Source organism: Euprymna scolopes, chromosome 36 (genome assembly GCF_053919585.1).
Source record: "Euprymna scolopes isolate OS-2025 chromosome 36, ASM5391958v1, whole genome shotgun sequence".
In the NCBI taxonomy this organism is placed as follows: Eukaryota; Metazoa; Mollusca; class Cephalopoda; order Sepiida; family Sepiolidae; genus Euprymna; species Euprymna scolopes.
The window spans coordinates 56,187,444-56,201,936 of NC_136517.1; the positions used below are offsets into that span (position 1 = coordinate 56,187,444).

General features: G+C 32.7%; 1 protein-coding gene across 2 annotated transcripts in view; it reads left to right on the forward strand.

The window, feature by feature from the left end:
- The window catches only part of LOC145260508 (uncharacterized), a 29,348-nt gene extending 15,947 nt beyond the window's left edge, over positions 1-13,401 (forward strand). Inside the window, exons 1-4 of one of the 2 annotated variants that reach the window (XM_080118629.1) lie at positions 5,199-5,337; positions 6,115-6,173; positions 7,328-7,897; positions 10,702-13,401. In XM_080118629.1, coding sequence (XP_079974755.1) covers positions 6,115-6,173; positions 7,328-7,897; positions 10,702-11,224 — 1,152 coding nt within the window. In that variant the 5' untranslated portion in view covers positions 5,199-5,337 and the 3' untranslated portion in view covers positions 11,225-13,401. Of the gene's footprint in view, positions 1-5,198; positions 5,338-6,114; positions 6,174-7,327; positions 7,898-10,701 lie in introns of those variants that run through there. The other variant, XM_080118628.1, reaches the window with a different exon arrangement.
- Positions 13,402-14,493: the final 1,092 nt, after the last annotated feature.

Sequence of the window (14,493 nt, forward strand, 5' to 3'; positions counted from 1 at the left end):
AATGGAGTACTTTTATCATATCTGGGTGGAAACTGCTCAGAGCACCTTATTCTGCTTTGACAAAGTTCCAAATATAGTAGGTGATGCCCTTTTTTTTTTCTTCCCTGCCACCTTTCTCACAGAAGAGACGTTGTGAGCCTGTCTCTGCTCAATAATTATTTTCATGGCAAGTCCTCAACTGAACCTCAATCTATGTCCCCCTCTTGCCCCAAACTTTCACATAAAACATCGTCTAGCTACATTTTCTCCACCTTAAGATACGACCCTGGTGTCTCTGTCCCACAGGGAGGCATTGTAAATAGGTACGACTATCAACAATTTCCCCCCATGCGCCTAAATCTAAACAGATTCCATGAACAAGGCTTCTTTCCTAGAACTGCCCAACTGTGGAACTCTGTCCGCTGGTCTGATTTCCGGTTGACTACAATATGGTTGTCTTAAGCACGTTCTTGTCAAGCCGTCTCCCTAAATAATCCATTTCTATCCTATTCGCACCACTAACTATTAATACGCTGTTGTACCTGTGACCACTGTACACTCATTAACCATTATCCTCAAGTGGTCTTCGATAAGTGGTTACTCCCTCGTAAAAAAAAAAAAAAAATCTTTATGATGTACGTACTCATAAAAATCTGTCATATTCCAAAAATTACCTAAATTGATCAAGTTTTTCATATACAAAGAAAATCATTTTGAAACCATTTTAAGTGATAAATGTAAAATCGTTAGCATTACAAGGCTGATCTTGCACACTTATATTATTGTAGATTTATCTGCCCTTGTTTTTATTTTCAAGATGGCGATGCGAGATGATCCTCGCTTTGCTTACTCAATATAATAATTAAATTTTCTTAATAAAAAAAAACACTTGATCAATTTCTGTGATTTTTTTTTTTTTCCCAAATGACATTTTTGTTCAATGGTGGGTACATATGTTATAAAGATCTTTCTGTATTTTTTGTTTTTTAAAAAAGTTAGAGAATAAAAGCAGGCGTAGCTCAGCTTGTGTGCTCGTTTCGTTGAACACTTTTTACAAACTTTTTGAAAAGGGTTTTATTTTTGCAAATTGTCGGATGAATTCAGGAACTTAAAAATGTTTTCGCTTAACTCCTGTGATTTTATTCGCACCGTAAAGGCAATAATTGGTAAAGAAACAACAATATGAGCTTCGTTCTTTAGCATCTGCGTTTTATTCAAACAAAATTTACAGAAGATTTTGAACTGAAGCGTTTGGCACAAAACCGATACTTTTGTTGCCCTTTTCATTTGTAATTTTTTTTATTTGCATAAAAATAACTGCGTGTTAATATTGTCTCTTTTGAATAAAAATAATTTTAAAATAAAAGCTTTCTTTTCCAGTTTAGATATATTTGTTGTCATTCATCTTATCACCATATGTAAATGCCTTATGTTTCTGTTAGTGTCATTTTTTCATATACTATTTTAAAATACAAATTTTGCTGTTTGTATTCTTGTTAATCTTTTTGTTCTTCTATTTGAAGATCATTTGGTTACCTGTAATGTGTAACTATTCAAAATAGCATGATTAAATTCTAAATTAAAATATGGGGATTTGGTTCTTGTTCAGAATTCCCTATATATTCAAAAACAAAAATGCAGACGAATCTTTGACGTACATACCAGTGGCGGAACAAAAAGATCATTTTCTGAAAATCACATGAAATGATGGCAAATTTTCTTTTACGATTTTAAAAAATAAAAAATAAAAATTTGGATGTTTAAGTTGGGTTATCTCCCTTTGTTTATTCAAAATGGCGAACATCCTCCTAAAATTGAATTTTCTTAATAAAAATAGAACACTTGATCAATTTATATGATTTTGGGAATATATTTTTGTTCTGTCACTGGTATCTGCCATAAAGATTTTTTTTAATATAGGGTGAATTCTGCTTTTGGAACAGGAGCCTGGTATTTAAGGTTTAAAAAAAAAAAATTTTTTTTTTTTTTTTTTTTTTTTTTTTTTTTTTAACGTTTATCTATGTTTAGTTTAGATTTTTTTTTTTTTTTTTTAATTTAATAAAAAAAATTTTTAACATTTTATTCAAAATTAATGAAAAGTATATTTTATAAACAATATTTAAATTTCTGGTGGTGGGAAATATTTACTTTTAATTATACTGGACAAACGTTCTTAATTTTTAATCTCACCAGATGTAGTATCGCAATCACTTTTGTGGGAACAGTTTTGGGGGGCTGGATGGGTGGAACTTCGTTTGGACAAGTGGCAATTGCTAAAATTCGTTTTGAAAAAGACTGAAGTGCGTTAGGCCCGCTTTTCCCAATTCAGCCGTAATGCTTCAGAATGCTAAACGCTGCCAGCTTTGAAGGATCGACCGTTTTATTTAGTTTGCGCCAGTGAGTCACCGTGAATAAATTCTGCCAAGCCCCCCCTGCGGTAAAACAAGGATAGCGTTCCGAAGGACACGGAATTCCCCAGCGAGTGTCAAAGGTATGTTAAAGTGGTTTTACGTTCCGCAGATATATTTTTTTTTGCGTGCGTAATTTTTTTTATATAAACTTTTTTTTCTTTTTTTTTTTAATTAGTTCTTGAACATATGAAAAGAGAAAATTGTGTGAATGAATGACTTAGAAATGTGACAATTTTTTTCCCAAATTTGCATCTAATATAGTATTGAGCCATACAACTAAACTTTGGCACTTGTAGTTAATATGATCAGAAAAAAAATAAATAAAATTCTATTTATGCTTATACAAAATTATCAATTTAATCAATATGTAATATGTACTTTTAATTGTTACTATATATTAGTATGATCTTCCATTTATCCCTTCAGTTTCAATGGAAACTCAGCCCAGGGTTTCCATGAAACCTAAGATATTGGTGAACTATTAAACTAATGTATAGTGTCAATTAAAATGTATACATAATTATATGGCTTTTGTTGAGACTCCACCCCCAGTATTAAAAGAAAAAAAAAAAGAAAATGTACAATGTACGTACTCGTGATAAAACAAAAATGTCAATTCTAAAAATCATGTAAATTGATGTTTTTATTTTTAAATAAGTCAATCAAATTTTATGACGATTTCAGAAAATACTCATCCATTTTTGCAAGAAAAAAAACTGCCAAGAAACAAAGATAATTCATACTAAATACTAGAATCCCCATTTAAATGCTTTTTAAAAAAATACTGATCAATTTTCATTTTTGAAATATTTTCGTTTTGTTGTTGGTATGTGCATCAGATTTTTTTTTTTTTTTTTTTTAATATGAAGGGAGAGGTTTCACCAAGAACCCCCCCACACACACACACACACATATCCACAATTAAACTGAGTAAATAAGTTTTCATAATATTTTTGTGCCACCGTTTGATTGTCTTCATGTGTTCCTCTTATTATATTCGATGCTTCACTTGAACGAAATCCAAATTTGTTTTTAGTTAAATTACGTTTCCAGTTTAAGCACCCTGTAGAATGCGTTGATGTTCTTTAAGATCGCGTTTATTACACTCATGCAATCCCGTTTTTCTATAGAACTTTAGTGTGCGTGTATATATGTTTGCATATGTGTGTATATGTACACATACAATGACCCATGAATTATCAAACGCGTTATCTACTATCTCGCGATTTTTGTCGTCAAAGCCGAATTGCGTTATTTATATATCTGACACGTATGATGCGTTCGAGAAGCTAAAATTATTTTTTAGCTACGTTTTCTTTTATAGTATGTTTTTTTTCTTTTCTTTTTTTTCCCCCCTGCGCCCATAATCTTGAAGCTAAAAATTAGTGCATGCTCTATTGGAATTAGCGTCTTTTTGCTTAACATACTTCTTCAACTAGACAAAACGTGTATTTGGAAATAATTGATTCCTACCCCGTGTGTTTTTTTTTTTTTTTTTTTTTTTTTTTTTTGTAAAGTTTGTTGGGCCATTTAATTCTTCCAGGCAAACATTTTTTCTTCCTCCCCTTTCTTTTTCAGCTGATTCATCTTATTCTGACCATGTTTAAACTGATTGTTTTCATAGAAACAGCTTTATTTTTTAAAATGAAACGTTATTCTGTTTTAATTTTCTAATCTTATACTTAAGGAATAAGTTTTTTTTTTTTTAGTTTTTGGCTTTAATTAAAAGTGGATTCTAGCTTTTATTTATTTTTTTAAATCATCCATATCTACTGGTATTTCACAATTGCTTATAAACATACATTTTTTTTTCTGTATTATAGAAACCTTTACTGCTCGATCTCCAAATAAAATTACACAAGTTCTAAACCTTACAAAAAAGTTGCTCAATGTTGAGCTCAAAAGTAGAACCGTGTCAGGAAATTTTTTGTCTTTTCTGTAAAACTTAAATCTAATTTGTTTTTTCCTTTTAAAATGTGATATCTATATATACATATACACACTCTTTACTCCCAATAATGCCTTTCAATTAGATTCTTAATACTATTTGCTACCAAAAGTTGCTGCCTTAAGAGAGACAGCATTTTGACATTTTAAAAACAAATGCACAAAATACACATAAATTACAAATTTTGTTTTGCAATGTTTTTGGTTTCTAAAGATTAAAAAGAAATCCAAGTTTATGGATGAAAATTAAAAAGGATTAAAGTTTTTTTCATATTTCTCAGTTGTTTAATTTGTTTGTTTTTTTGCTACCTTCACAACCGCAAGCTGATTTAATTTCTCAACTGAATTTATTTAACCATAAATATTCAGTGAGCAGTTGACATTAAAACATTCTTTCAAGTAATATAAGATTTGATGAAATCTCATCGCCAAAGATATTTTTTTACTAGAAAAATAATTAAAATTAGAAACGAGTTGGATGCATAGAGCAATTTTTTTTTTATTATTTATGCACTTTCATAAAAAAATTTTATTAATGCACTCTCGTAAATAAGATTTTATAAATGTTACCTTTTTAACAATTTTATAGAATCAACCTGTGTATCTTAAGATTAAGTGTATGTAAAAATTCTGTTGAATGGTAAAATTAATGAGATTTGGTTTCAGTAAAACATGGTCAGATATCTCCCCTGCCTCACTCTCCTCTCCTTTCTTTCTTTTTATGACAAATTTTCTTCTATAAAAATGATTTCATAAAAAAACACTAAATAACTTCTACCCTTTTTACTTTTTGATTTGCTTTCAAGATATCCTGTTGTTCTATTTATGATTTAAGCGGTGTTTTCATTTGTTTTTCAGAATGTGCCGCCTGTGTTCTTGGAACGCTGCCATTGTTTCTACGGCCTTACAGAAGATATGCCACCAATCACAAATAAAAGGCCATTAAAGATCAACCGTGGTCTCTCACCACGACAGATACTAACATCAAGTATCAAATAAAGTATTTGACACTTCCAGACTCTTTAAGAATCTTCTTTAAAAAAAAAAATTTTTGTATCTTTTTTTTTGTTTGTTTTTTTTTTTTTTTTTTTTTTGCTCGTTGTGTAATTTTTCCCTTTTTCTACTCTCTTCAGGTTTAAGAATTCCAATAATGCTTCTTGCTAGTTCTATATTATAGCCTGCATGATGCTAAAATATTTGGGCAATTAGGGTTGCATATTTTACAAGTCCTTGCTTCCAAGGTGGTTTTTACATCCTTCCCAGTAGGCTTTTTTTTTTTTAATTTATATTTTTAAATCTTAAATGGCAATGGTTTATTATTCATGTAGGAATAATCTTTGCTTAAATATACTAAAATGTTGTACTTTAATAATGTTAAAGGTGCTTTTTTTGGTTGGTTTTTATTTTTACATTTATACTTGATGTGGTTTTAGAATCTTAGCATTGGAGACTTTTTTGTATATATAATATTATTTAAGGAATTGATAAATGAAACAATTTTTATTACTGATAATTTATACTCTGTTAGCATAGCAATTAGGAAAGCATATAGACTTTTTACTTTCAAGATGTTTCTCTTTATGAACGTTTTAGTTTTGTCTCATTTTTAAACTGGTGGGTTGGTAAAATTACTGCTTCAGGAAACATTTTAAACTTGAGCTTTAAAAAAAGCAAAGCTAAAAACAATTACGAACTTGTAATAAACTGTTTTCCTTTTTGTAGCTATTTGGATAATATTTCTCTTTTGCTTATTTTGTTTTTTTGTTTCCATTTTCAGATGTCACATGGTAAGAAAAGCGAAAATTCTGATAAGAAACCTGCTGACAAGAAATTTGGGTAAATATTTTTTTTTTTTCTGTTTTTAGTTTTTCAACACCTAGAAATCTGTTCACCTTTTTTATACAGGTTCAACTTACCAATTATATTTTTGTATTTATTGCTTTTTAATCTTATCTAATCCCGTTTCAATAGTCGTTTATACCCCATGCACAAAGATTCTTACTACATGGACAGACACCCATACTATACTATAGAGAACAAAAAGCTCTCTTGGAAAGTTTTTAAAATCCCACTTATTTTCGTTTGAAGTAATTATTCGAGATAATATCTGATGGTTCTTATGTAGAACCATGTTGTTTTTCTCTGCTGTAATTTTTTTTTTTTTTTAAATTTGTTTTTCTATCTTATTCTGATTGTATCATCGTTTCTAATTGGCGAGTGTCGAGGGTGCGAGCAGTATTTATACAGTGTAAAAATGTAATGATGCAAACTCAAGAGAAAACACAAATTCTGACCCCTGTAGATGTCGATAGTACTGTGTGTCTGTGAGAGAGTGATATCATCACTGAAAAGGACTCTTTAAATGCCAACGTCTGCATTTTAAGTTTCAGTCTATCAACTAAGACCCAATTGAGATAATTTGGTTGTGGAAGCCATTACTATCGTTCAGTTGAAGTCAGCTCATCTCGAGTCAACTAAAGCTCTGCCCCCTCTGCTGCAAACTCATCACCTGTACTAAACTAACTCTGATTCCTAAATTTATTGGCTCAAAATTGGAAATCCTATTTTCGGTCTTCTGTCACATCTGATTAATAGAAATTGATTATTTGGAAACTGTGAGATGTCTTGTCTCAAGGGTTTCAAGGTCTCCACCTATCATATTTTTTTTTTTTTTTTTACTCCTGTCCCTTTCTATACTTTTGCTCTGCTAATAAATCTTTTCTTTTTATTGCCAGAGGTCTTGGCTCTCTAAGGAGCATGCACACTTAATTCTGTGCAAATTTACATATATTGAAGCCACAAATTGTTTCAACCTTTTTGTCTACAATCTTGGAATTAAAGAAATACACCAGAACCTACTCTTATATCAAAAACTTGGTTAAGGATTGCTAGAAAATTATCAATTTAATGTTATGGTATATAAAAATGAAATTTTTAGTGATGCTAAATTTGTCTTTTCTGGTTTAATTTTTATTTTCTTTCATTCACAGTAATAGCACTCCAAAAAGGCCGCTAGGAAATCCAGGATCCACTGGGAATTTCAACAGTCGTTTTCCACCTGGCGGTTTTGGTGGTGGTAATTGGTCTGCAGGTGGTGGCGGTGGTGGTAATTGGTCTGCAGGTGGTGGTGGTGGTGGTGGCGGCGGCGGTGGTAATTGGTCTGCGGGTGGCGGTGGCGGCAGTGGTTATGATCAAAGACCCCCATTCCGTAACAACTATCCAGATTACTATGAGAGGGATGGGCGTATGCCTCCACCACCTCCTCATGATAGATATCCCTCAGGACCTGGTCCAATGGCAGATAGAATGGGGGGAGGACCACCTGATAGATATCCTCCTCAAGGTCCACCGCCAAGAGACAGGATGATGCCACCTCACCCAGACAGATTTGCTGCACCTCCCCAGGATAGAATGAGACCATCTAGCCCTTATGATAGAAGGCCTCCACCACCACCCCATGCGCAGAGAGATTCTTACTACATGGACAGAGACCCATACTACAGAGAACGAAGCCCTCTTTCCAGGCCACCACCTGAATACTATGAAAGGAACCAGAAAAGGTTGGTAAAAACGTTTTTAGACTTAATTTTCTAGGGTGATCTCAAGGCTTCTCTAACAACTTGATGCCTTTTTTTGTAGAACAGTTTGTTTTTGACCTTAGTTTTTGATATTTTGTTGGAGCCAAATCTTTTTCCAACGAGCATTCTTCTGAAGTCTACAACTAATGAGCACTAGTATGAGCTTTGAAGCAGTTTGAAGTGCAGTTCATAGTTTTGCAATCAACGTGTGACACAATGCATGGTCTTAGTGAAAAAAAAAACAAAACCTCTTCATTTGTGGGAACTTTTTAAAAACTAATTATGTTACATAATATTTGCTATTCATAGTTCTTCCTTTCTGAAGTTAATTGCTAAACAAAATATCTTGCATAACCCATAATACAGATGCCAAAAATTTGCCTGCTGATGTTTGTGCCTTTGGTTACTTTGGACACATTTTATCTGCTGCTGTCCGTTCGGCTGATTTGACTTGGAAATGAAATGTTGGGTCAATACATCAACTTTTTTTTGCATTGAAACAGTTGCAAACAATGCTCTGAATCAACACTTTCATATTAGTTGGATTATTTGGATTACTGTTCTTATCGTGAGTGTCATTTTCACAATATTTCAGTTAATGTAACCTGATTTTCTTCAGGTGTGTCTTCTAAAACTCAGGAATCTGCACAGAATTTTGAACAGAATCCTTTATTTAATTCAGTGGTAGCATGTCCTCGTTCTGTCAGCCATGATTGGATAGAAGTTCTAAGTAATTGTCAATTAGTGTGGGTGACCAAAAATATAATTGCAAATTACTTAGGACTTCCATCCAGTCATAGCTAATGGAACGAGAGCATGCCACTTCTGTGAATAAAAATAAGTTCCGTTCCAGATTCTATGCAGATTTTAGATTCTGGCAGAATGATTCCAGGGTTTGACAAAATACCTTTTAAGGTTTACAGTGACCTAAATTTTTTAAAAATGATTCAACATACAAACAATAGTCCAAAGAATCCAAATAATAGGAATAACCAAACCTGTTTTCAAAAATATCAACACCAAATGCAGCACCCATTTTGAACACAACATTCTCATGGTTCATGCAAAATGATGAATAGGTTCCTCGTCTCTTCAACTTTTCTATTTGAATGATTGTTCTTGTTCAGAATTCCCTAAACAAAAATATTTTCCAAAAATCATGTAAATCCAAGTAATTTTTATAAAGAAAATCATTAAGACATTGTAATAAATCTGTAGCTTTATTCTAGTGCTGGACAATGCTAGCCTTGCTGAGCAGTCTCTGGGGAGTTAAGGGTTGTGTTGGTTGACTATCAAAAAGTTCCAGATGTCCAGGGCGACGATAAGATGTTTTAAATTTCAAGTTTTGCTGAAAAAATATTTCTAGAAAGCAGACAAATCGTAATTGATGTTTGTTTCACTGGGCTAGAGGCAATATAGGGAACACATGTTCATGGCAGAACCCCAGATAGGCAGTATTTTTGTCATGGATAGAGAAAGAAAGAAAAAAAATTTTGGAGAGGGAGGAGAAAGAAAAAGATTTAAGGAGGAAAAGAAAGGTGGAGTAAAGGAAAAAAAAAATTTCAGAAAGGAAGTATAGGAGAGCATAATGATTCCAGGAAGCCAGTAGGGGTGTTGGCGATTTTCATAAAATTAGAAAGCTGCAAATAATAGCTTTTTTTGCCACTCAATTGCTTGCTGGTAGAGACAGCAGTTTGTTCTCTCCTGCTGGTCAAGGCTGTGGTCTTTTTCCTCCTCTAACCCAGATATGTCCTCGCTCTGTGAACACAAAAGATCTAAAAACTTTGAAATTTCCGTGTTCAAAAAAAAAAAAAGGTTATTTGAAAGAATTTGATTTCAATTAAAAATCCTTCATCCAGAAAACAATCTGTTTACTTAAGCACAGAGATGACCCAAATTGCTTAACTTTTCTTTGCACAAATAATTATTTTTGCTTATAAGAAAATGATCTTTGAAATTTCCGTGTTCAAAAAAAAAAAGGTTATTTGAAAGAATTTGATTTCAATTAAAAATCCTTCATCCAGAAAACAATCTGTTTACTTAAGCACAGAGATGACCCAAATTGCTTAACTTTTCTTTGCACAAATATTTTTGCTTATAAGAAAATGATCTGATGTTTTGTTAGTTATTGATTGCCTGTTGATTTAAGAGTAGCTCAGTATTTCCAGATCTGTTCTGATACCCAAGCTGCCGCTGAGAGAAGCGGCATATCAGCTATCACCAGAGTACCTACGAAGGAAAAACTCAATCACAAAAAGCACCCAGCCAATGTGTAATGCCACACAGACTTATGGTCCTACGCGTTTTGCGTGCTCAGGGCATCAGTGGTAATTTTTAGTGACCAGTGATGTCTGGTTGCATTTTTAGAGGTACATTACTAGATAGTTAGGTGTTGCCATTGGGACTTAGGGTTAGTGTACATCTTTTTGCCCATGTTCATGTCCAATCAGAGAGTGGGGTACACTTATTGTATCACTTCCTAGGGGTTACAAATCTAGTAAGTATGAATTATGTTGAGTTATCTCTTTGTTTCTTGACATTTTTTCCCCACCAAGATGACAGGTGAGACGATTGCTCTCCAAATACTCATAATGTTTGATTTTCTTATTTAAAAAATAATGCTACTTGATCAATTTATGTGGCTTTTGGAATATGATATTTTCGTTATGGGTGTGTACATCATACAGAGAGAATTCTGGACAATATTTGAAGGGAAGTAATTATGTTTCTTTGTTCATTGTTGCTAAAACTTTTGCTAAACTTTTGTAAATTTTTGTATATTTCAGAGATTACCCTCTTTCACCATATCAAAATAATGAGAACATGGGCTACAAGAGAGATGCTCCGATGGGTCGTGACATGGGTATGAGGTCAATGGATGCTCCCATGAGAGACCAGATGACACCAGGCCGAGGTGGCATGGACTCTATGCGAAGAGATAACATGGGTGGACGTGGTCCAATGGGTGGAGCCGGACGTGACAACTATGGTCAGAATGATCAAGGTGACCATCACATGGGTAACCGTCAGATGAACCCCATGATGAGAGATCGTCAGGGCATGGGTGGAATGAATAACGGTTCCTATAACAATTATAATGGTCAACAGTCGTGTGGAGGTGGTTATAACATGAATAATTCGTATTCGAATTACAATGAGAGGCCAAGGCCTGGAATGGACAACAACTATCGGGATGGCTACCAAGGTATGGGAGGTGGTGGCGGTGGTGGTCAAGGTCCAATGGGAAACCAAAAAAAGGCCAACTTACCTGACCAGAGCTTCTTACAAACAGGTCCAATATTTTTTTGAGGAACGAACCCAGTTTTTTAAGTCCATTTCTTAATTACTAACATGGTAGTAGTGGAGAACCATCTTCCCAATAAATTCCAGAAAATGATTAGGGACAGGGAGGGGGTGCCAGCTGAAGAAATCTCTCGATATATGCGTGAATGCTTGTGATGCAAGTTTTTGGTTTTAAAAAAAGGAGAAAAAAAAAATCAGACTGCCTTTCTTAAAAAAAAAAAAAATAATAATAAAGGCTGAGACTTGGAGGCAAACATTAGATATAACAATAATAGATTAAACGTACATTATCACTCTTTGCCTTTTTAACACATTTTATACGAAAAAAATAATCAAACTTGGGTCTAGGAATTTAATCCACTTCCTTTTGTCAAAATTAAAAAGGGGGAAATTATTTTGTTTGTAATGGGTATCTACATTTTGAGTTATTGTGCCCCCCCCTTTTTTTTTAAAGGCTTTTCTTCTATTCTCTAAGCGCAATCATTTGTGTAGATAAGTAACTGTTATAGACTGCAGCTTGTTTATTGACGCTTCCTCATTCTTTGTGGAAAGCTTTTTTTAGCTAACCCCCCCTTTCCTCCAATGTCAGAATTTGCTGCAATTGAAAGTTTTTTTTTTTTTTTTTCCCCCAATCAGTCTTCCTCATCCACAGTTGCATTTTTTCCTGCAAAAAAGATTTAAAAAAAAAAAAAAAAAATCATTATTTTAGATTCCCATTCTTAAAAAAAATGATCATTTTTACTTGTACATTTCCACTATTTCTGTTTTATTTTGTATCTTTCTAATATCAATGTAATCTCAATTATCTCATCAACTATATTTATTATGAAGCTCTCGAGTCTGGTTCGTTTTGCAATCACATTTGAACAACTAATTTTTTACGTTTCATGTGTTCATGGTTAATTTCAGTCTTGCTCATTTTATTATTGCAGAAACTTGCTTTGCAAAATTTTTATGCTTATTTTCAAAGATACTGCATTTGCTCATTTTTGATTTTTATTTATTTTGAATTTATTGGTTCTTAATCCTTTTCATAAATTTTTTTTTCTCTCTTGGATTTTTAAAAATAAAAATTATTTTTTATAAAATATTTTGACTGCAAATCCCCTATAAGTTTTAATTTTTAATTTATGCTGTGAGTTAAACCCCCCACCTCCCTAAAAAATCAAAAGTAATGTCATCTTGTATTTATGTGCGTATTTCTAGCTGTGCCTCATTACTGGTGTCTATTTCTTAAGTTCTATGTGATTTTTAGAAATATTTGACAGTCTTCAATAGTTCCTCTCTTATCCCTACACATTTGTGCCCTTTCATTGTAACCATGACAACACCTTTCCAAATATGGTCATGCTTCAGAAATTACTGATATTTGGTATTGCTTTTTATTCATCAAATCTGAGAATCATACGATAGGAGCAAACGTGTTCCCGAGGATTTCTTTGACTTGGAAAATTTTTAACCTTTATTTTCATCGAATGGTATTATCATGAAATACGTGGGCATAAATGTTATATATTCCTCAAACATAATGTACATTCTCACTCTCTTCCCTCCTTCTCTGCTCTCCTGTTTGTCAATATTGAAAACAAAGAATGATACAAACCACATTGATATAAAATAAATTCATTTTTCCACTGAAAGGTTGTTTTCTTTTCTTTCTGCTTGCCTTAACACATTTAAAAAAATATTCAACCTTGTATCATCCACGTTCTCCCTGGCTATCAGTATTAACAACTGAAAAATAAAACTTTTTTCGTTAGTCATATTTTTTTTATTTTTTATTTTTTCCTTTATACTGTGCATGTGTGGCTTAATCTGTTTGTTATAACAACTGAACGTGATGGGAAGGATTTGTATCTCCCTCCTCCTTCCCAGTTGCAGGTAAAGGTTGGGATTTCCACCCACCTCTTCGTAATTAAAGCACTCATCCCTTTACCTTCGCAAGTGTCTTTTTATATCGCCCCTTGGCCAAAGAAGAAAAAAAAACATTGTGGAAATTGCTTTCCTTTTCTGTCTAATTAACAATATGAAAAGAAATCAGATTGTCTTAAAATGAAATCAATTTCACTTTCCACACATTCCCCCCCCCCTTTTTAGCATCATTATTAATGTTGTTTTTAACATTTTTTAAGTTTAGTTGCTGTAATTTTCTTTTTCTTTTAAAATAAATGGGAAAAACTCATTGAATTTGTTTTTTGTGTTTTAATTAACTGTATATGTACTTTTTCTTAGGATTAAAAAATACAAGCAATTCTTGTTTGAAATGTTATTATAATGAAGATTTGGTGTTTATCAAAATAGCCATTTCATTAAACTGTTTAATGCCTCATTCACTAATTTAATTTTTGGTTAAATATCTTTGATATTCAATCTATGGTCCCCCCTCGCCAAACTTTCACCAGAAACACTCGTCTAGCTGTAAACACTATCAATAATTCCCCCCACTCTTTATCTGTGCCTAAACCTAATCGTAGAGTCCATGAACAAAGCTTCTTTCTTAGAACTGCACGCCTGTGGAATTGTCTTCCGTTTTCCTGCTTTCCGGCTGACTACAATACGGTTGTGTTCAAGTCTAAAGTAAATAAGTTCTTGATGAGCCGTTCCATATAAGTTATCAAATTTACCAAATTTTCATTACTAATGATTACTATATTGTCCAATTTCTACTGTACACTCTTTAACCCTTATCCTTGAGTGGCCTCTTGGCCTTGATAATGTGGTGATGCCTATGTAAAAAAAAAAAAAAAAAGAATAAAATGAAATAGTTGTTCAGTGTAAAATAACACTTTTGGTAAATGTTAAAACAATGTATTCTGCACCCTTTCTCTAATTTTAGTTAAAAATTTTGTAATGTGTAGACATAGTTGCCTAGAAAGAAAATGGCTGCTTAGTCAGTTTTATGTTAAAACTGAAAAAAATCAACCAATTGTCTTCATTCAAAATATTGAACAACAAAATCTTATTTTATTTTTTTTTTTAATTTTTTTAGCATTTTCATTTCCAATCATCAATGACTGGGAATTTGAAAAACGAGCACTAATTAATTCATTTTTGGGGGTTTCATTTCACAATTATGCTGAATTTATGCATTATTTCTACAATCTGCATAATTGCATAGAATTTTAGATGAAGACGTTCTAGCACACGTGTGTGTGTACGAAAAGTCTCTACCAAACTCTTCTGAATATTTGATCTACAGAGTTGAAATTTGATATAAGAGACTATTTGGGTCTTGTAGCACAGTTTGGATTTGTTAGCCAGCAAAAATTACTGCT